Below are 22772 nucleotides of genomic sequence, written 5' to 3'. Positions count from 1 at the left end.
CTCGGAGCTTGGAGATCTCTGCTAATAAACATCTTTTAACCTGCTAAGCTGAGAGCCAGCCTTTTCTCTTCTGCTGCTGTTGACTGTCACCTTGGGGTCCAGCTGCTAAGCCGAGAAGCCAAAACGAACTGGAAACTTTGTGTCTGTGTTGACCCGAGCTAGCTGGGGGTCAGCTCCCACCCGGAGCGGGGACACAACCGGACACAACTCCTTTGCCCCTGGTGAGTTTTTCTGGAAGTCGCTTTGTAAATGTTGTCAAACTGTGTGCGCAAAGCAGGTGAGCAGAACGAGCACAGCCAACATTTGTTCTGGCAGTGGATCCGATCCCCGGAGCCTGCGGGGGATCCGAGCCCCGGAGCCTGCGGGGGATCCGATCCCCGGAGCCTGCAGGGGATCCGAGCCCCGGAGCCGGCAGGGGATCCGAGCCCCGGAGCCTGCAGGGGATCCGAGCCCCGGAGCCTGCCGGCAGGATCCCCGCAGTCACCCCCGGCACAGGCAGGGAGCTGCTGACTCGGACGTGGCTGCAGGACCATGTGCTTGAGTGTTCGATAGGAGAGTTCAGGCACAAGGTAAGAGTGAGTGCAGTCAAGAAAGCCAGAGCCCAGGGAAGAGGGAAGAAGGATACCACAGAGCAACAGGGAAAAAAACCCAACAAAACACACAACAAAAGAGAAGACAGTAATAGGGAGCCCAATAATGGGCATGCATTTCTCTTTCTTCTGCCCCATGGCAAGCTGCCAATCTCTTCCACACAAATTCCTCAGTGCTACTAAAACCAGTCCCCATGGACACACCTGCCTTGAGACAAATTCTTTTAGTCTTGAAAAAATCTGGGCACTTCTTCAATAAAACGCTTTGCTTTTAAACTGCTTTGCTTTTGTGAATTTTGGCAGCATCTCACACTTGGAAAGCTTTTGAGAACCCTTTCTGTAATCAGATTTCCCTGTCCTGCCTCGGGGCACTGTGGGCGAGTCACTTCCCACAGCTGTCCCTCAGCTTCCAATTCTGTGTGTGGCTCACCGCTGCCTCAAAGGGCTGTGTGTGAAGAGCTGTGAAATCCATGAGGGCGATGGGTGCTGAGCAGTACGCGACACGCTGTGAGCGCAGTGGTACCGTCCGCTCATCACTCGGGCATGGCAGGAGGTGAGGCAGGCACAGGAGTATGGTTGAAAACACTTCACTGCCCACAGCAAAGCATCGTAAAGTGAATCACAGGAGGCAGCGCAGTCATGTGACAAGACTTCAAGACTTACTTCTACACAGTTGGGCCAAGGTTTAAGACCAGAAAACATGAACGTGCTTAGGAGTACTAGCTAAATACTCAGGGGAAAAAAAAAAAAAAGGAAAACCTCAAGCTGAGACTTTTCCAGTTCCTTCTCATGAGCCACCTCATGCTGGAGGGGTGGCAAAAATATTGTATTTGCACTGACAATGATCTCCCTTCTTTTTCTGTACTGACCAAAATCAGACTAGGCTGTCCACAAGCATAAGAAAGAATCCAAATTATTTTCAGCATGGTACAACAGAAAAGAGCATCACTGCGATTCTGTGGATACACAGGATACAGCTAAAATAATGGGCATTATGATTTCTGCCCATTCTAATTTTCTTCTGAGTGAAGTTTCTAGTAATATAAGAGCAACTTGCTCTTTCTTTCCTATTTTCTCTCCTTTTTTTCCTATCATTTCTAACCAAGGCCTTATGACATTTGCTGAGAAAGAGGTCAAGTATTGCTCTTTATGAGCCAAGTTCTTTCCTATAGTCTCTCCTTTTTTTCCCTGTTATTTCTAACCAAGCCCTTACCACATTTACTCTGAGAAAGAGGTCAAGTATTGCTCTTTATGAGCCAAGTTGCCCGTGTTGGCTTAGATTTGGTTTTAATACCACAGCTGGAAAACATGCTAAGTTTACCTCTTCTCTTTTTTTGGCAATTTACACCCTCTCCCCACTAAACAATCAATTACCAAGACAAGTTTTGAAAAAGTAGGGTCAGAAGATATAGATGCTGTCATGAGCCATGCAGAGTCTAATTCTGGCTTGGCTGCAAATTTAATTTGAAGTCTTGAGCAAGTCAATTAAATTTTCCTCATCAAGTCTTCCTTCAACAAAAGGTTACTTGCCTTGTAGAAATGCAGTAAAGACTAAGAAAGTCAGTAAAATAGTTTATTTAGTATGTAAAAAATCTCTTAAGATTATGTAGAAACCTCAACTAGGATTTTTTTAAATGGCTATTTAAAACACAATGAGATAAAAAGTATCACCATTGAAACTAATTAATGAAATAACCATGGTAAAAACTCCTCAGATATGAAAAATGGAACATAAATCTGCAGTTGCCTGGCAAAGTATATTCAACTCAGAAAAGCAACTGCTCTTTATTCACTATGGTGAAACAAAGTAATTGCAGGTACATGAGGAAATTCTTGTAACCTGTGATACTCCTTGATAATGCCTTCCATTATTATTGGTCTTTATTTTTCATGATCTTATAACAGTTTAGGCCTTGACTTGGGATTTGTCCTGGTGTGGGTGGTACCACAGACACAGAAGATAATGAAGTGCACTGCCCCAAAGAGCTTTTGGTCAGAGATCCCAAACGTCCAACAGTTTACATCGCACTCAAAGGTGATGCGCCATTACTCTGATTTCACACACGTGGTCAATTTTCCCCCTTTCCCCCTGTTTCATACAAAGCAGAACAAGGCTGCTCATCTCAGTGTCTGGTTTCCCCCTCAGGAGGGGCTTTGCTGTGTTCCCTTGGTGACATACCAGGATAGAGCAGGTCAGGTGCTGTTCTTGGAGCTATGGATCTGCTCATGTGATTATGTATCGGTAGCACTGCACAAGCTGAACTGGGGCCTTCCAGGACTCCTTCCTCAGGTCATCCTGCTCAGGGAGGAGGCACCAGCTGCTGCTTACCCCAAACAGCCGGTTGTGTACAATGATCTTTGTAGGTGTGAAATTAATGTGCTCTCTGCTCCGGCAAGCTCCCTCTGTCAGTAGTAGGTACTAACTTTCCAGTTTACTAAGAGCTGAGCTCTACCAGCCACGTCCATCCACCCGAGGTTCTAAGAGTGTGGGTTGCACACAGGTCTCTGTGGATACTTGTTTTGTCAGCTTCACGGTCTGTTTTGTTTGTACGGCGCTTTCATTCGTAAAAGGTGTCAGTGAGACCTGGAATCTCTGGGGACAGGAAAAAAACATATTTTGCCAGTTCTGTTCTACTTTAGGCCACTTGCATTAGTGAGGAGCACTTCCATTGGTATCCCAGGCAAAAGTCACTCTTCTAAGGTAGATGCTGGCTTCACCCACCAGCACTTGGCTAAACACTGGAGTCCTCATGGGAGCACCTTCCCCCTTTCTGAGAGAACCCTCTCCTGTTAGGAAATGTGAGGATAGAAGGCTGCCTGAAGGATGCCTTTAAAGGTCAAATAACCTTTTCAGTAGCTGTGCAGTAGCTTTTTAAGACAAACGTACAAACAATGAATGAAAGTATATCAGGATAAGGGGCACATGAATTCAGTTAGTGCAAAGACAACAGTTTCTGTGTACAGCCTAGTCAGAGTGGACAGAAAGACAGTGGGTGATGCAAGGGCAACCTGAGAGACAGAGCATGATGCAGCACAGGCACAGCAAGCAGCGTGTTAGTGCTGTTAACAGACACCTCTGATGGCAATGGGACTGTCACCAGCTGTGACATAACATAAAATCAGCAGTACCAAGTGTTGGCTTCGCTCATGCTGCTTTGCACCTCTGGTGGGCTTTGTGCTGTTCTGGTTTAGGTTGGCTGTAGTGATCATTGTTTCTATGATGTTTTTGGATTTGTGGAGTTATGGTGTCAAGGAATTGTAAAGTTTGCCTGTAGAATGCAGAGGAGAATGAAAACCTACAGAGCTCCAAGACAGAAGGAGCAGAAGTAAACTCAGTGCAGTAGAGGTCCATTTTCTGACCACATTAAACAGCTTTAAGACTACACTAGTAAATGAACACACCCTTTTTATCACTGAGGCAACCGAAGTGGGGAGAGTGGAAACAGGCTGTTATAGGTAAAGCCAAATGAGATGTTGCCTAGTAACTCTCAGCAGGGAAGCATTTAAACCCAGCCAGTTTAGTGAAGCTGATGTTCTGAGTCAGAGATTATTTTCTCTGGAAAAAAATTCTAAAGGAAGGAAAGCTCAATTTAGCAGACATAGGATTTATTTTCCTGTTAGGGCAAACCATAATGACAGTGCTTGGGAGAACGGAGAAGTATTTACAAACTTGTACAAGGAAGAACAGACAAGGCATCAAAAACAACACTTTACCAAGCCTTCTTTTTGATGCTGATTTATTTCCCCCAAATAGAGTAAATTTCACATTCATGTTTATTTTTTGATTCTGAAATACACAAGTGATAACAGAAGTCTGAACATATTACACATTATTATTATATAATTGCTGTAAGAGAAGTTTCTGGAGCAAACCTTATTTCAACTTTGCTATTGGACACAGAATCAAAATAATTGATTTAAAAGAAGAAAGACTCCATGCCTCCACTGGTTCCACTGCCTGGAATAGTTTTAATTAGGTCCTCCTTCAGGACTTTGCTTTTATGGGTTCACAGAAAAGTCACTTGGCTCAGCTAAAGGTCTCTCACATCAGGGGGAAAACCCCCCTCAGACCTTATTTGAAGATTCATATTATTTTTGCTTCCCTTTAAAAGGATATGATGATTTTACAGAAGTATAAGCTTTGCCATGATCAGCCATGTACATCTGTGTTCCTGAGTGCCACAACTACTGCTCAGAATAGGCAGTCAGGTTCAGGAGAGCGCCTCATTCCAGCAGCTTCAATACAGTTAACGATGATAGCGGTGAACGTGAACTATTGCACATATTTTAATTAAAAAATACAATAAGCAGATCAACATGCCACAGTAACTATGAAAAGACAGTAACTATGCCAAAGAGTTACAACAAAAATATGTACTTTATCAGCAATGAAAACAGCTGGAAAACAAAGCTACTACAGCATAGATACTAAAACTCAAGTTATATATTAAAAGTGAGAGAGTTTTTTGCAAGCATGCTGTAAGAGCAGAAAAAGAATGTTCTGTAAGCCAGAGAGAGCCACTTCTCAATGACCAGAGCCTGGTTTGAAGTTTAATGAAATGCTGTTGATACAGAACCTCTGCCCAGAAGGTGTGGGTCCATCATCAAACACATGGCCTAGATGGGCGTCGCACTGCAACAGAAATTATTACCATTTAATTATTGTACTGCTACAGAATGACATAATAATTTAGGTTGGAAAAGACTCTCATTCATAGAGCCCATCTTTGACTGATCATCACCATGGCACTAATTGCCATGTCCAGTTGTTTCTTGGACACCTCCAAGGATGACTTCACCACTTCCCTCGGCAGTCCATTCCAATGCCTAACAACCCTTTTCATGAAGAAATTCCCGCTGATGTCCAGTCTGAACCTCACTGGTACAGCCTGAGGCCATGCATGTCCTTGTCCCGTCTCCAGCTGCCTGGGAGAAGAGGCCAACTCCCACCCGGCTGCACCCTCCTTTCAGGCAGCTGTACAGAGCAATAAAATCACCTCTGAGCCTCCTTTTCTCCAGGCTAAACACTCCCATCTCCCTCAGCTGCTCCTGATCACACCTGTGCTCCAGACCCTTCCCCAGCTCCACTGCCCTTCTCTGGACTCTCTCCAGCACCTCAATGTCCTTCCTGAATCGAGGGGCCCAGAACTGAACCCAGAACTCGAGGTGTGGCCTCAGCAGTGCCCAGTACAGGGGATGGTCACTGCCCTGCTCCTGCTGGCCACACTGTTGCTGATGCTGGCCATTGGATGCCATTGCCTTCTTGGCCAGCTGGGCCCTCGCTGGCTCCTGTTCAGCTGCTGTTCAGCAGCACCCCCGAGGCCTTTTCCACCTTGCAAGATCTTTCCAGCCGCTCTGGCCCGGGCTGTGGCACTGCAGGGGTTGTTGTGAGCCCAGGGCAGGACCAGGCACAGGCACTTGGCCTTGTTGAACCTCAGACCTCTGGCCTCTCCCCATCAATGCAGCCTGTGCAGATCCCCCTGCAGAGCCTTGCTGCCCTCCAGCAGATCAACACTCCCACCCAACTCAGTGTGTCTGCAACCTGACTGAGGGGGCCCTGGATCCCCTCATGTGCATCCTGGATAAAGATATTAAACAGAGCTGAGCCAGCACTGAGCCCTGGGGAACACTGCTGGTGACCAGAAACCATTGTCATTGCATTATTACCACTGGAATTATGGACCAGTGTTATGCTGGTAGCTACTGTGCAATCCTGAATTAAGAAAATGACATAAATAAATCAGTGTTGAGTTGTGTGAGTGGGAGAGCCCTGGGCGTGACAAAGAGTCACATCTTGTCAGTGGGCAAGTATCTGTCCCAAACAAGAAGATCCCAGAAGAGAAAGTCAAAAGGTATCAATGCCAGAAAGTATAGGAAATGAATTAGAGGATCTAGACGTCTCAATATGTCATAAAAATTTCAAGTTAATTAATAAATCACTGTAGATCATTCACACAGATCAACTCAGGATTCCCCTCTCAAATTAATGAGGTGAAAAAATTAGACACAGTATAGCTATCAGTGACATTATAAAACTGGAAGGTCTTCAGCCGGGGTTCTTGCTGCATATGGCTGCAAACGTGAACTCTTCCAAGACAACGGACTGCAGCAAATTCTTGTTACATTTGCAGATGTACCTAAGCCTGCTGCAAGTACTGAAGGACACTGAAGGGCAGCATTAACAGTCTTAACAGTTTACAAAAACACACACACACAGACAGGAAAAAAACCCCAACCATATCCAAGACGCAATTAATTAAATTTAATTGCATATTTTTATACCTTAACAAAAGTAAGAAACAGATTCAGGGTTGGGAAGAAATGGTTAAGGGTGGCAGTTCTTTAGAAAAAGAACCTGGATTTGGGACAGCAGGGCCCAAAATAAATAAGTGTCTGTGTAATACGGTCTGTGGAAAGGTAAAGGTGTAAGGACAGGAACACCATTTCTAACACACCTGAACAGCCTCCAACCCCTGCTGCAGGCTGGGCCCAGCTGCAGTGCTCTGTCCAACCTTGCATGCTAACCCAAGAAGGGAAAGGGTCATTTGGGAAGAATGCAAAACAGAACAACAGGATGATGAACACATTAAAAAGTACTGCATAAAAAGGAACTGTTGAAGGAACTGGACCTTTCTAGTCTAGAAAAGAGATGACTGAGGGAGCCAAAATAGCTAGAAAAAAATAAAAGGGTGACTTCTGTGAAACAAGAGAATCCACAGAAAACAGCTGTGGAGATGCAGGGCACAGCAACCACCCTGCAGGCCAAATAGTAATGACAGCAAATGGTTTCAATGGCTGGTGTCTCAATCTCTGCATATTTTAAGAACATCTACAGCAAGTATTGAGCAAGACTGAATGAGGAAAAACTGTCCCTGTGATGGGCCAAATGCGTGCACCCTATTTCAGAGTCTCTTCTACCATCTCTTGTCACACCTTGCAGCACACATTGAGTAAATTTTCTGTCTAAACTCCAGCCTTTGTTTTCCCCAGTCCCATACTTTCCTTCACCCCAGACTGAGAAAGAACGGCTCCAGTGATACTGTAATTCTCACTGCTGTGTTTAGGTAGATTCATTCATGGGCACAAAGAAAGCTTATGTTCTAAGTTTCGTGGGTTTGTGTATCATCTCGAAAATAAACATACCTGTTTGCAGACGACTTCAGTTCTAGTTGACCCCAGTGAGTTATCTGGTCGTCTCACAATATTGGTATTACTTTCATCTCTGCCACAAGTACCATAAGCCTCAGAAAAAGATGGCCATCCAGTCCCAGAATTGTACTTCTTCTCTGAGCTATAGTGGAAACCAGATCTTCTTGTTAATTAATAACAGAGTTGTTGCAAAAGAGTCTGCTTCTATTAAGAACATTGGCTTTTCCCCTCATTCCTCTGTTGCACCAATATTAATAATATTTGGCACAGTAGAAGTTTTCTCATTGGCATCAAACTGTGCTGGAAACTCTCCTCCAAAGGGAATTCTCAATCAGCTCACAACAGGAGATCTTGCCTCACTGTTTCTGTTTCAACAACAGGCATGCATTTTATAAAGCTTAGAAAAGGTCTTTTTCTGACAACTGTGCTATACTATCATTATGCTATAATGTTTAGCTGAATTACACCTACAGAGTTGCAGTTTGAAGCCTGGCCCAACCCAGCAGTCTCAGAGAAGAGAGTTTACAAGAAGAAATGAAGAACGGACAAAGGCTGGGCTGGCCCACCAGACCAGGCTCATGCCTGATGATGCCAGAGGCTTTGTTTTGGAGTCAGCCCCCAAGCTGGTTTGGAAAATCAAACAGAGCCTTGCTCAAACCATTAGTCAACCAATGACAAATCCTCACAGCACAAAGATCTACTTTTCCCAGAGATAACTGTGGCCGTAAGAAACAGCACAACAGACTGTCAGCTTGTGGGTGCCTCCTGTTAACATCCAGGGTGACCAACACTGTTTAGCTGCATATTAAAACCTAGAGCATACTGACAAATAGGATCAAAAGATATTTTAGGGGTTTGGTACAGAAATGAGATGATGCCTCCTGTTTAAAATTGTGTAAGCTTTGACAGTAATATGAACCTTCTCTTATCAAAGAGAGACCTAGCATGAGTTAGAACAAAAAATGAAGATAGGTTCACATACTTCTCAGAAAAATGATCTGGAGACTCACCATAACCATTTCCTCACGATTTCTCATGTTTTTTTCCCCCAGTTTCACAAGCCCAATGCTCTTACTGTCATCTAGTGGTGAAGGGAGACATCAGCACCACTAGCAGCTCTTGATCAAGGGGACTGAAATGTTAATTCGGACAGAATTTAAAACAAAGTACGTAATATATATATATATATATCATGTATATTTTGGTGGGTTATTTGCGTGGTAAAGAAAAATCTTGAAATCTTAATTGCAGTGCCTTTTAAAATGATAAGGCAAACAAAGTGGACAAAAAGCTTAAAAAATCCAACCCAAAGAAGAGTGCATGAGTTGGCATTTTTATAATGATCTGTACAGGGCTGTCGTTGAGTAATGCAGCTGTGGAAATAAAAGAGGATTTGCTAGCACAGAATGACCAGAGGGCAGTTTTTGTGGGGGCTGTTCCTTAGTCATTTACATCAATGCAGAATTAGCCACGAGAAACGCTCCACTTCCCCTCCTCTCCATAAAATTGCAAAGAAATAGGACACAGCACAGGAGCAGCCAGCTCTAAAGCAAATGCAGTTTGCAGACTCTGTGTTTGTACATCAAGGTCCTTAGGGCTCCAGGCCTGTTTCTTCCCAGCCAAGGAAGGCTCCCTTGCTTTTCCTGCCACAAAACCACATGAACACACTCCCTACCAGCCACAGAGTCCCCAGGAATGACCTGGACATATCCATACATGACATCTGAGCTTCCCTGACACACATCTGTTCTGTTTCCTTTTTAGCAAAACTTTATTTTTTGACACAGGGATCCTTATGTTTATTCACACATAGATACAAAGCTCCTCTTTGAAAACCCACAGAGTCAAGGAAGGTCTTTAACACTGTGTGGGTTTTGCATCTGATCCTGACTCTGTCCCTTACATGATGCTCACAATAGTTAAGTTTATTGTAGCTGTTTTCCACTGCTAAAGGAACAATCTTTTGAGCTGTTAAACTAGCTCTCAACAGAAATGGTCTCTGTGTGGTTTTATTAACAGTAATGTCACTTCGATTCTGTAATAGAAACATTTTAGTACCTAAAAATATTGCTGTTCAAGATCATATTTGTCCTTTGAAGTATTTCACCACTTAATTTATGGATAAATGGACTTTCCCTAAACATATGCATTAGATTAGACCTCGACACACCATTCCTGCAGCATATGTCATTTACTTTGATCCCTATTTCAGCTGTCCTGGATGGAATCCAGATAATTCTAAAAAGTGCTTTTTGCTGTATGAATCTCAGCTGTAGGTTTATGGTTTGATGAAGGTTTGAGATTTCATTAAAGCACCACAATTTGCTATCTATAAAGGTTAGGGGTTTGTTCCATGTATTTCCAAGCCTTTCAAATGTATATTTGGTAGCAGAAAGTAATAAATTCTGGTATAAATGTATATACATATTTCAAAGAAAGGAAGAAATATTTCATGTTTACCTGTAGCTAATGAGCTAATCTATTTGGGGGGGAGGAGGAAAAAAAAAAAAAAAAAAAAAAAAAAAACAAACACAAACCCCCACACTTTTAATGGACTAGGAAATAAACATGATGAATGAATTTCTTATACAATACCATTTCTCTCCCTCATTGCTTGTGTTTTCCACAGCGTAATATCTCCATGGAAAAGATATATTTTCAGGTAATTTTTCACATTTAATAGTTTCCAATTTTCTTACAAGGCTTTTTTTCTTGAAAGTTTGGCCTTTTTGGTTTGTGAGGTTTAGCATTATCTTGTGCTGCAAAGAAAAGTGCTTATATTCTCTGAGAGCTGGATAGTGCAAAGGGCAGCCTGGCTGTTTGGTTTTATTGCTGTTTTGTTACTAGTTTAACAACAGAAGCAATTCCCTCCAGTGTTTGTCTCTCTTCATGTTGGCCTGTCAATATCAATTGCCCAATATAAAAGATGCTGAAATTGAAGGAAAATCTGAAGGAATGGAAGAAACTTTTTCACAGCTTAGTAATTTACAATTTCTCTAATTTATCTGAATTTTCCAGAGGTGTTTTTAGGTTTTATATTTATATTTTATATTTATTTTTAGATTTTAATTATATTTATTTATTATATTTATATGGTTTTAATATTTATAGTTCTTATTGTTATTTTATATATTTTTTATATTTTTATTTTGTAATGCGGAGCTAACATCAGAAGTGAATTTATTTACGAGTGTTCATTAGCAAACCTCTACAGAAAATTATACATTTAAGCAAATGCATGTTTGCATAACAGTAGTTTTCTGCACTTGGCGAAAGAAAACTAATGGTACACAATTATAATTTAATTGATTATTTTGGGTTTATTTTCCAGACATCCACTACATTTTCCCCTGCTTTCTTACTATCCAGCTCTCTTGATCCTTAGAGCGTTTCATTTGAAGTTCTGATCTGTGATTCATCCTTTAAATCAGCCACATTTCTTTTGATTCTCAGTTGGGAATAAATAAGGGCTATTTTCTAGACCAAAAATCTGAGAATTTGTCTTTCCTGGTTCAGTTACAGAGATCAGAACACCCTCTGCACATCCTACTCCAAGGCACTCTATTTCCTTTTACTTAGACGTTAATGAAGTTGCAAAATATCTAGTATTGTAAAGAGCACGGAGGTTAACTGTGCAATCATTTGCAGCCAGGCTTTAAAAAGTAGATGTAACCAAAAAGGCAAGAATAGTGGAATTTAATTTAGGGAACAAGGAGGGGGTGGAGGTGAAGAGAAGGTCTCAGCTGCAGTGTGAGGGACACAGCAATAAGAACATCACAACAGTAGCCAAAGGCAGGCCAAGGTCTCTCCAGCCCAGCAGCACGAGGGGCAGAAGACGAGTATGGAGGAACACAAGAACAGAGCAAACACACAGTGACACTCATGCATAAATACATGTATATGCAGCAGCTTGTGGCTTAAGGGCCTCTCAAACAGAGAATTATCACCAACGAAAAAGAAGCATGTCAGGAGAAACAGAGCACAGCGTGACAGCTGTGTGCTGGCCACTGGCAACCCTCATCAGCTCAGGGAAAAGAGATAAAATGCATCAGGCATCCTGGAAGTCTTACACACACCACCTGGGCACCAAGGGATTGTTCTTCTGACCAACACTTTCCATGCCATTCATGAAAAGACATTGCTCTTTCTGCCACAATTAGTACATGCTAAAGATGCTGTGAAATCCAGAGGATGTTACCTGAAGAGGGGGGCATTGCAGCACACACAGCAGTATATTCCTGCTTCTGTGTTATTCAGATAGATCCCACTGAATGGCTTTTAAAATAGGAAGGAAAAAAAAGAAGTTAATAATGCAGGTCTTTAAAAGCTCACCATCTGGAAGAAGCATGTAGGAATCAGATTCAAAACAGGAGAAAAACCATAAAAAAAGGCTTCGCAGGGGGGCTTTGAAGAACAAATATTAGCAGCCTGGAGAAATGAAGGGGAGGATGCCTTTGGATTAGTAGTGAAGTCTACCCCCTACCCCCACAAACCTTGAGACCAGTTGGATGCATAAATCATCCAGGTACCAAGGATGGAGTTGTGATCTCCAAGAAACTGGTGAAATGTGCAGGATTCCAAACGCCAGGGCTCTGCTACGGACTGCCACAACTTAAAAGTGGCTTTACAAAGGGACTTTTCCTTTACAAAGGGACTTTTCTCCTTCTTACATGGTCCAATCCTGGCATCCTTATTTTACAGATACGGATTTGGGCACAGTTCGTATTGTACATGATCCACATGTGCAGAAATCCTGACTCTGGGCTAGGGACAACCAGCACTCCACCCACAATGCTACAAGGCTTCCTTTACAGAAGGAGGAAAGATAGGGATTTGTGGCTGGGTGATCTGGCACCTGAGGGAGAGCCCATCTCCTGAAGGGTGCAATATTTTTAAGATTTCCATGGCTAAGCTACATATGGTCATAAAAAGGAGACTGCAGGATAAAAATGACCTTCCTGTCTTCTGGAGGGGCCTCTACTCCCACCACACAAACAGCTGATCTGGCAGCAAAGCACCCCAGAAAAAAACCAAACCAATAAAATATGAAAAGTATGCAGAATGTTTTTTCATCTGCAAAACAGTCTGGGTCAGAACAAAATCCACCCTGTTCCGTATGTTGAGTCTAACTTTCATCCACAGAAAGGTGGGGGAAATCCTGTGAAGAAACTGAGTGGCGACAGCTCCCCAAGGCAGGTTTTTCTGTGCCCAGCAGGAAGAGGAGATGTTCACCCTTGGACAGCATTAGCACTTTTGCTCACCGGTTCAGTTCCTTTTTCTCGTGTAACATAGAATTGCTCCGGAGTCAATTTTTTTTTCCAGTCTGTAGAAGCAGCTGCTGCAGCTTGTCTAGTCAGGGGGCCTGTGTCTTCAATTAGATGTAGAAACATAATTTAGTAAGACAGCTTAGATTCCATTGATGCTTTCCATCATCATCTCAGCTCTCCCAAAGTTTCTAAGGGTACAGACCAAGCACAGAGGGCAGTTCAGGGACATGAACAGGAGCAAGTGCCGCACTTTGCATCTGCTTTCCATTTGGTGTGCTACATCCAGAGAGCAGCTCCAGCAAACCACCCGGGAAGGCTTGTAAAGGAAATGGGCAGCTATGACCCAAGGTACCACCCCCTCTCCCAGCACAGCCCTCTCCCCTGGCTCAAGATGGCTGGTCTGTTCTTCACCCCTAGGTATCACTAAAAGGTTTGGCAAACCTCCTGGAAACCCTCAGAAACCAGAAGTAATGTTCATCTGTGGGCTGTGGAACACCAGCAACTTCCACAGGTGCCAGTGAAAAATGGTGCTAAGGAGGAGGACTAAGAAAGCAACACCTACAGCCCAAGAGAAATGGGGCCGTAGTCAAGTGAGGGACACACAACAGCAGAGCAGAAGTCACCCACCATGGTGCAAACCTCCAGCAACATATCCTGTGAGCCTGTACACACCAAGAGCACCTAAAGTGGTACGGGATTGGCAAATAATTAATAGACTGGGTGAAAAACAGTGAATAAAGTAGTTCAATAACCTTCCTAATCAAAAAGTCTGAGGTGGGGAACTACCTCCTGGCCTATCTCCCATCAGCACGGGATCCTTGAAAAACAATCAGCTCCTGAGGAATGAACGCTGGCCTGTATTCATCTCTTGCGAGGCAGAGTTGAGACTGGGGGAAGGAGGGCAGGGGGAAATGAATTTGAAAATGATAGTTTAACCACAAAACTTGGAGTTTAGCCTGCCAGTTCAAGACAAAGACCTACGGCATGCTAAGGCCGCCCTTCTGAAGCGGCCAGAAGACGGCGAGCACGGGGACAGCCTTTCCCCGTCCCCGTGCGCCAGGCGGGGGTACCTGTGCCTGTGTGCGCGGCGCAGCCGGCGCTCGGCAGCGGGCAGCGGAGCGGGAGGCGGCTCCCGAGCATCCTCCCGAGCATCCTCCCGAGCATCCTCCCGAGCGGACCGGCCGCCATAGCGGCGGGGCGGCACCGGGGAAGACGCTGGCCGTGTGCAGTCCTTGCGTTCCACCTACAGAATCAGACCTCACAAAAGCAATGAGTGAAGCACCCGCTTAAATGTCGATGCGGCATTTGCAGGTAAAGGTTTCGATCGCTTCTTACCGAGAGGCAAAGAGACCAGCTTAAAAATGAGCACTCCCTGCAGCCGTCAACATAACAAAATCCTGTTGAGACATTTGCTTGCGGCCGCTCTAGGTTGTTTTTAAGGCGATCAGGTCTGGTGCTTGCATGCAGAAGCGCTCTTGCTGTCCCGGATGCGTGTTTACAGGCATCTCAGCGCTGACCGGGGAATGGCGAGGGGGCTGTGCCGTCTGAGCGTTTCCTGTTTTCGTGAGGTGATTTGCAGTCACAGCTGCCTTCGCTTGGCCTATAAATATACCTGTAATAGGACACCAGTGTTAGTTTGGCAGCCCGTCCTTAAAAGGCAGACCTAAAGAGGAATTAATTTTCCAGGGTAAGTCTTAATGCTACTGTCGGCTTTTCTTCCAGCTGTTATATTTCTGATTTGGAATTAGTCCATAATTTCAGAAGGATACGGAAGGAAATGTTTTGATTACATTGGATAACAAAGCTAAGAATGATGTTTAATACAAATTTACTTTCTTTTAGTCTAATTCTTCTAGCTTAATTCTAAAATCAAAGCTAAAAAATAGTCTTGTGTGGTCAGCCCTGTATATACACGTTCCACGACAGTGAGTTCCATGGTAGCTGAGGACATCCTACACAGCATCTGATCAGTACCACAGCCGTAATCCCTGCCTCTGCTCAGATCCACAGAGCATTGCACCAAAGGAGGGATATCAGCACGGCTCCTGTGTGGCGCATTCACCGTCTGCAGTGACAGGGGGGAGCGGGACACACAGCTGATTTATGGCTCTGTCCCTAAATGGACATGGTGGAGCAAAGCCAGAGCACATGGATAAAAATCCTGGAGTGTGATGCCTGTGAGTCCTCATGTTATAAATAAGTTCTATTCGAATAATCTATGTTTTAGTTACTTAATTGTTAAGTAATTTCATTAAGATTGTTAATGCTAGTTCTGTATATAGAATTTGCCTTATTCCTGTTTTAATATTGATTTATCACCTTATTTACTTGTTTGTTAATTAAGAATTCACCTTATTACCTGTATCTCTGCTCCCATTCGCCAGATAGTGTCTGAATATGCAAATAAAAAGAACACTGGAATTCTGGGAACAACTCAAGAACAAGAGACTCTAAAAAGCAGTGAACCGAAGTAAAATCCAGGACTGAAGTCGCACTTTAGACTAGTGCAAAAGGTACGGGGGTCAGCCGAAGCAGCTCTATTTAGTCGCCGTGACCTGAGAAGGAGTCCCCCATCGCTGGATGACCCCTGATCAGCGACGCGAAACGGACTCCCTGGCAAGGGGAAAAAGCCCGTGAGAGGGGTGGGAGTCCCCAGCTTTGCTGTGAAGCGAAGCTGTGTGTACCTCCTCCTCCGCGTTGCCAAGAGAGCAAGCAAGCTCTCCCCCAAGGCCAAGCTTGATAATAAAGAAACATACAAAAAGAGCAAATCTCTCTCTCTCTTTTTTTTCCAGAACACTCAGGACTGTGATTCAGGATGTTAGGAGAGCAGAGCTGCTGGCTGGAAGGAGAGGGCTTTCCCACCCCACTTTGGTGCTGGAAGAAGGCAGCATGCAGAGAGATGACATTTTTCCATGTTCAGCCATTTTGGAAGGGACGATCCTGTGATCTTTCCCAACACTTTCTAGCTTACCCCTCTGGGATCTTACATCAGTCATTTAGCCATGGTTTAGGGGGGAGTTGGAACACGTTAGGAAGCCTTGGTGAGGAGAAACCCAATCTGACACTTCCCCAGTTCTGGCAAGTGGTTTAGGGCTAGAAAGTGGTAGCAGGTGATGCTGTCACTCTTGGCCTCTGTCTCCAAATCAACTGTAGAAAAGAGGCATTTCCCTCACATTCCTGGTCTTAATCTCGCTCAGATGGTGTTTGCTCCTGAGGAGGACGGCTAATCAATAGAGTTCTCCCTGAATTATCTGAGAAATGAAGGAGGGTGAGAGAAAGTGGTTAGTCCTGAAACTTGCATGTTTTCTTGTAATTGACATAGATTTAACTGGTGTTTTTTTAAAAGACAAAATTAAATAAAAATGAACTCTCAGTATCTTTCTTGCAGGTCTCTGTTACTGGTACCATCCCAAAATGCGGCATTTTTGAGGCAGTGGGAACTGAACCAACACAGGTCTGCTGCTGTACCATTTTCCTCAGGTTCTGTAGGAGGGAGGTGGGTGCCTGAGTGGCAGTGGGAGCTGAAGGAACACAAGGCATCAGGCTCATCAGCCAAGCCTCATCATCCTCTCAGTTACCCAGTTCAGTAGAAGCCACTCCTTGATTAAAATAAAGGGGGTGGTGGAAGAGGCAGATCCCATTCATCTCAACAGCTGTGATCCACGTTTGAGGTGGTACATGGCAGAGCAGGAGAAAATCCTCCATTTTCCCCTCCAACAGAAGCCTGACCTGCAGTCATCCAAACCAGCATGACAGGTCTTTCTCAAGTGGAAAACAACCCCCCCAGCTGGAGGTAATTCATTTTTCAGATCTTCAGTGCTGAAAAACCAAATCATTGTCCTGTCATGCCTGTAATGTTGCCTCCCATGGTTACAGCACACACAAGCCGTGTAGCTAGGCAGACATCCGGCCTGCCTTTCTCCCCATAGACCGTTCTGAAAGCCAATTAAGCTGTTACTTAATTTTCCTCCTATTTTCTCTCCCTTATGCACAAGGGGAAGCATTTAAAAAATCTCCCCTAGCTACATTATGTAAATTTTCAAGTAAATTCTCCCTGAGTAGTAATTCAGCAGATTTGTTGTTAAAAACGTCACCTGTCTCCAGCATGTACACAAGCTGCATCCAGGGAAGGGTCACTTAGCCAAAGCACCGTGTCCCCTTAGACACGTGTGGATGGGGAGAAGCTCCTCAGCTCCTCCCATAGCATGGCTCTGTGCTGAGGCAGCAGCAGCATCACATGTGTAGGCGAGATCAGGAGGGAAGAGGGAAGCAGGCACAGTCCAGACTATCCTGCTAATATTTATTCAGGCTCCAGCCATTTCCCAGCTCAGGCTCTGTCTTGACTGACGGCTGTGGGGACAAGCAGAGCATCATGTACTGCCTACGCTGGCAGATACTGAGCAATCAGCCAGGAAGAAAGGAGGTGCAGAAGTGGAAAAAACCCTGTTCAAATTAAAACCTCTGCTTACACAGCTTTTGTTAATAAAGCCCCTTGGCATTACCAGGTATGGAAGAAAACACTGAAATTGTGGTGGTTTTATTTTGTATGCATTTGTATGCAATCAGTTTTCCTCTGCTCATTTTGTCAGACCTAATGTATGTCCCCTCCTATGGTGTGGTTCCACTGAAACATGTGGGAGCCCACCATGCAACAATTTGTCTTGAACCTGTGATATGTAAGAGTGCTGCATGCCCAGGTGCCTGGGGAGAGAAGAACAGGTGTCTGGCACAAGTCCTTCAGTGTTGGGTTATATCTGTGGGGGGCTCTGTTTCCTCCACAGAAACCCTCAATGTTTTTATAGGAGATACTGCAGGAACTCCACATCCTTCCTCAGCAGAGTCTTCTCTCTCCTCTAGTAGACTTGACTTGCTACAGCTCCACAGCCAGCCTCTAGCCACTCAGGTGTGATGAAACTAGGATTTCTTGGTTTACCACATGGAAGCACTATCTAAAGGTATCTGGTAGTGCTCTGGTGCTGAATTCCAGTGATGAAAAGGGATTTTGTCAAAATTTATTAGAAACAGAAATGTCAAAGTACCTGGGAAAAGGGTACTTCTGGTTTCCAGAGACACAGAGACTGAATGCAGATCTGAACCTTCCTGAAGCTGATCTATGGATTCTGCTTAGATTCATTTATGGAGCAGCCTGATGTGATTCAGGTCAAAGACATCATCAGAAATAATGAACACACTACTTCTTGCTTTGTTTGCTTTATGTTTTAATATCTCTTTTGGCTATTCATAAGCTATAGGACACCTGTTTATTCTAATATTTGTTTTTGAAAAGTAATAGGTCATATTTGTGGATAGCTTAAGAGGGAGCCTTCTCTTGGAGTCTAAGGGTAGAATTTGAACAATAGAGGACAGAATAGAATAGTTCCAGTTGGAAAAGATCAGGTTTGGTCCACTGTGACAAATGTTTTGAGTTGGATTAGACCAAATGCCCTCCCATAGGTCCTGTCCAGTATAAATTATGCTAGGATTCTAAATGCTTTGAGAAATTTCTTGCATAACAAGTGAAGGCATGAATTCAAAGTTAAATTGATAGTTTGTAGTCACTCCTTGATAGAAAACTCAGCTCTGCAACTGAGCCATTGGTTCAGCTAAAAGTAGACATGCAGTCTTGTATGGAGTATGTGTATCTTCAGGGCCAGGCTATTTCCCTGCATTGCCCTATGCATCCCCCATATCATACCATCCAAGTTCCTTGAGCCATATAGACAGTAATAATACATTCCACTAATTTGTGTGTGATTTCTTATCCCTTTTATCCCAAGGTAGTCAAGAACTGAGATGGTTCTTCCACATGGTACCCAAAGCCTGAACAGAAGATTGAATGAACACTTATTTGGCAGCAACTTCCGTAGCAGCAGCTTTCTGTAGGTTATCTTAATGGATTTATCACCCTGAACTAAGCCCTGACCATCTGTTCTGTTCTCTCATTACAAATACAGAAAAAGCTAATTCATGATTGCATCATAAAAAAGTAAAATATAAATGATTTAAGAGTAGGGCATGCTTCACACACTGATTAGGAAACCGGCTCTCTTCCATGGAGTGACTTGCTTGACAACAGGGCTTGCTTTTTTCCCAGCAAACAGGAATTACTGAGGAATGGGACTTGCTAGAACAAGTTTTATTCCCACTCATTAATCTTAGATGTATTTTTAAATTTTGGATTCTTGTAAGTGAAGTTATGAATCTTCTTTCCTTCTCTCTTAGATGAGCCCCTAAAGATTTATTTCTGTTGGAAAAACTAGCATTTTGTTCTCAAGGCATGAGTTAATTTCCCATTTCATGAAAATGAAGTGCCTGATGGCAATCTGGCCCAGCATACCCTGCTCCCATTGGAACAGGACTTGGGGTTTCTTTTCCAGGACCTATCTGAGCTGAGCAAAAACTTCTCCAGCTTCACATGATATAAAATCTGACCAGATCTGCAGGGACAACCTACTTATGTAGGTTGAACCTTAAGTGAGGAGCTTTTTAAAAGGCAGAGTGTACTGAGTCAGTGCTGCTGTGGCAAATGTTTTTGTCTATATTTGCTATGTAGGAAGAGGGTAGAAAGGATCAGAGTAGGCTCTAGGTTTCACATGGATCTCTTATTTCTACACCACACTGGCATTCATCTAGCAAGAAAAAAAAACCCCAAAAATGGTAGGCTAGGTATTGCTAGCTCATTTGTTAGTGAATTGCTTTAATTTCTGAAGTGCCAAGCAAAGATACCTTCCCACCATACCTAATATTCAGCAGTGTTTCAGTATCAAAACTGAGCATGGATCTGACTGAAACCTGTGCTATTCTTTACAACTGAATTTCTGTGGTCAGGAAATACACAGCAAGCGACAACAACGCACTGAATCAGTGGCAGCCCCTGGCTGAGACACTAGAACAGATTCCCCTGAGAAGCTGTGGCTGTCCCATGCCTGGAAATGTTCAAGGTCAAGCTGGGTGGGGCTTGGGACATCTTGGTCTAGTGGAAGGTGCCCCTTACAACTGTGGGGGTTGAAATGAGATGATCTTTAGGAGCCCTCCCAACTCAAACCATTCTATGATTCAGTGACTCCCATCCCTCCTCTATCCTATGGTAACAAACGCTACAGACTAATCCCGGTGTAAGTAACTCCAGATTTCTGACCAGAGGTTTTACTCTGAAGAAGGTGCCCTGAGCATTGGACCAGTGTGATCCTTGCCACATGGAACACTGCATCCTGAGCTCACCTTGCATTTCACGTTGTGTTTTAGACCTGTACCACATGCCACATAGCTCTTGGCTTGTGGAAACTGCAGTGAGCTACTTAGACCCAACATTAAATTTGGCCCAGTGCTGCAAAGTCCAAGTCCCCACCAGTCCCTGAAACTGTTCTGTCATTGGGAGTTCCTGAAGAAATTTAGTACCCGAATAGTCCAATATTTGGTCTTACAATACCTGACTTTTTTTGCACATATTTATACCTAGGAGTTAGCATTTAGTTACCTAGTTCTCTCTTTGGTAATGCAGCTCTCATTAATAGCAGGTGGATCTAGGATTAAACCCACTTACATTAGAGGTCTGCAGAAAAAATAGTGTAATGAAAAGAAACTGGCACTCACAGCATGTGCTTCTTCTGTATGATCTACCACAGATAAACTGTGTCTTAAGAGTGCCCATTTGTCAGAGAATTCTCCAACTTTGGAAATTAGATATCATTACCAACATCTGTTATATCTTGGGACACTGAGCAGACCTCCAGTCTTTCATAATATGTTCCCTAATGCCAATTAAAACTAATGACTTGACATTTTGAAAAGCCTTTTGACTCTTTAATATCTTTTTGACACCTGGCCTTTAAGCAATCTTCTTTCAGACTGTGTCACGGAAAGCACCTTGTTCAGAGAAACTCATACTAAAAAGGAATTAAAAACATGCTATGGTGTGGGGGGTTTTGTTCAAATCCTTCTTATAACTAGGAAGCACTGCTGATCTGTAGAAAAAGGTGTGCTGGTTTTGAATGGGATGGAGCTAATTTACTTCACAGTAGCTGGTATGGGGCTGTGTTTTGGTTTTGTGCTGGAAACGTTGTTGATAACACTGGGGTGTGTTTTTTACAGCTGAGCAGCTCTTACACAGCACTAAGGCCTTTCCTGCTCCTTACTCCACCTGCGAGTGGACTGGGGTTGCACAGGAACCTGGGAGGACAGAGCCAGGATGCTGACCCCAAGTGACCAGAGAGGGGTATTCCACAGCATACAGCATCATACTCCATATATAAAACTGGGGGAGAAGAAGGCAGGGGTAGGACATTCTGACTGATGTCCTTTTTGGTGTTTGTGGAGGTGTCTACTCCCTGTAGGTGTTTAGAAAAGACTGGACATGGTACTTAGAACCATGGTCTAACTGACTTGGTGGTGTCTGGTCAAAGGTTGGACTCACTGATCTCTCCAATTGGCTCTGTGATCCTGTTTGTCTTACTGAGTGGATCACTGTTAACACACGATGGAGCCCTGTTTTCCTGGGGATGGCTGAATACTTGCCCTGGCCATGGGAAATGGTGGATGAATTCCTGGTGTTGCTTTGCTTGCATGTGCAGCTTTTGTTTTACCTATTAAACTGAATTTTCTCATTCTTTTCCCCCCACTTACAGGAGGAGGAGTGCATGAGAGGCTGTGTGGGGCTGATGGCTGACGTTAAACCCCAAGAGGATATATATGAGAAAACACAAGAGATGAGCATCAGACACAGCAAGAAAATCTAGGGATGTCGCCTGGAAACAGCAAGAGAAAGCAAAAAAGAAATGGGGAACAGCGAGACTGCAAGCTGTGGGACCAGCAGGCACTGAGATCTCTGGCCGGGTAGTTAGCTTAGCTTTTCTTGCAACAAAAGAATGAAGTGTCTTTGGAGCAGTTTCTGCTTCACAAGGACTTGGCACCTTGTTTTACAGCAAAATTGCATAACACTGGCACCACAAAAAGGAAAGAGGTAACACACTATGGAACCTAGGGAGAGTTTTGTTACTTTTATGCACCATGGATGAGGGAGTGAAAAGCAGCAGTGAACAGCTCTTGCTGAAGAGCTTTTTTTAGTCTCTTATTCTAAAATAAGCAAAGAGATCCTGTGGAGCTCAAGAATTTGGTCTGCTGGAAGACAGGGTCTGCTGTCCTCACTTGCAAAGTCGGACCAGCATGAGGAGAGCTGGTTGTGGACAGCATTTCAGTTAGGTGAGTGTAGCCTGGGCAAAAGGCTGCATGGGCAACATGATCTGCTGCTTATTTTGATATGATCATTCTTCTCATCTTGCTGTATTTCCCCTAACATCTACCCAACTTCAAGTAAGAACTAGCTTCAATTATGCTTCGTACAAGGTTTCCTTAGATGGTATCTTAGCATATCAGTGAAACATCAATGAGCTGGAAGAAATAGCTGGTTCATTACCATGCAAATAAGCTCACTCTTCATGAAAGATAAGCTTTTACTAGCTCTTTATAGTCTCCAATACTCCAAATTCTTCCATGTCCTACAAATAACATTTTTATAGGTCAAAGTCATGTATGTATGTATGTATATGTCTCTCCCCTGCTGTGTTTTGCTCATTCCTGTGCATATTCTACCTGTACATGAATTCTAAATTCTGCCTGGGTGGCAGTGGACAAGGAAGGCCAGATAAAGTTATTCCACTATTTCTGACATCTTTCTGTGTCAGAGACAGTGTTTGCATAACAGAAAAATAATTAGCTCATTAGGAGGACAAAAGAGTTGTTGATTTATCTGCAAAGACCTGCTGTAGTA

General features: G+C 43.7%; 1 protein-coding gene and 1 long non-coding RNA gene across 7 annotated transcripts; one reads left to right on the top strand and one right to left on the bottom strand.

Annotated features, from left to right (window-relative positions):
• Positions 1-4299: 4299 nt before the first annotated feature.
• Positions 4300-14579, bottom strand: MSRB2 (methionine sulfoxide reductase B2). 4 transcript variants are annotated; one of them, XM_040087278.2, is made up of 5 exons: positions 14342-14579; positions 13001-13194; positions 11938-12014; positions 7734-7881; positions 4300-5223 (listed from the first exon to the last, which is right to left on the bottom strand). In XM_040087278.2, the coding sequence occupies exons 2-5, from the start codon at positions 13127-13129 to the stop codon at positions 5116-5118; spliced, it is 462 nt and encodes a 153-aa protein (XP_039943212.1). In that variant the 5' UTR covers positions 13130-13194; positions 14342-14579; the 3' UTR covers positions 4300-5115. The 4 variants fall into 4 exon arrangements, with proteins under 4 accessions (XP_039943212.1, XP_039943197.1, XP_039943224.1 ...); XM_040087263.2 differs by lacking the exon at positions 14342-14579 and adding an exon at positions 14077-14212 and having other exon boundaries at positions 13001-13107; XM_040087290.1 differs by lacking the exon at positions 14342-14579 and adding an exon at positions 14077-14187.
• Positions 14177-16333, top strand: LOC120763749 (uncharacterized). Of its 3 annotated transcripts, XR_009208332.1 has the most exons (4): positions 14177-14317; positions 15009-15183; positions 15391-15519; positions 15799-16333. It is a non-coding gene; the product is annotated as an uncharacterized LOC120763749 (long non-coding RNA). The 3 variants fall into 3 exon arrangements; XR_005704125.2 differs by lacking the exon at positions 15799-16333 and having other exon boundaries at positions 15391-15748; XR_005704124.2 differs by lacking the exons at positions 14177-14317; positions 15799-16333 and adding an exon at positions 14416-14693 and having other exon boundaries at positions 15391-15748.
• Positions 16334-22772: the final 6439 nt, after the last annotated feature.

This window comes from Hirundo rustica, chromosome 1 (genome assembly GCF_015227805.2).
Source record: "Hirundo rustica isolate bHirRus1 chromosome 1, bHirRus1.pri.v3, whole genome shotgun sequence".
Taxonomy (NCBI): domain Eukaryota; kingdom Metazoa; phylum Chordata; class Aves; order Passeriformes; family Hirundinidae; genus Hirundo; species Hirundo rustica.
The sequence above is the reverse complement of the archived record's forward strand: the minus strand, read 5'-3'. Positions and strand labels throughout refer to the sequence as shown.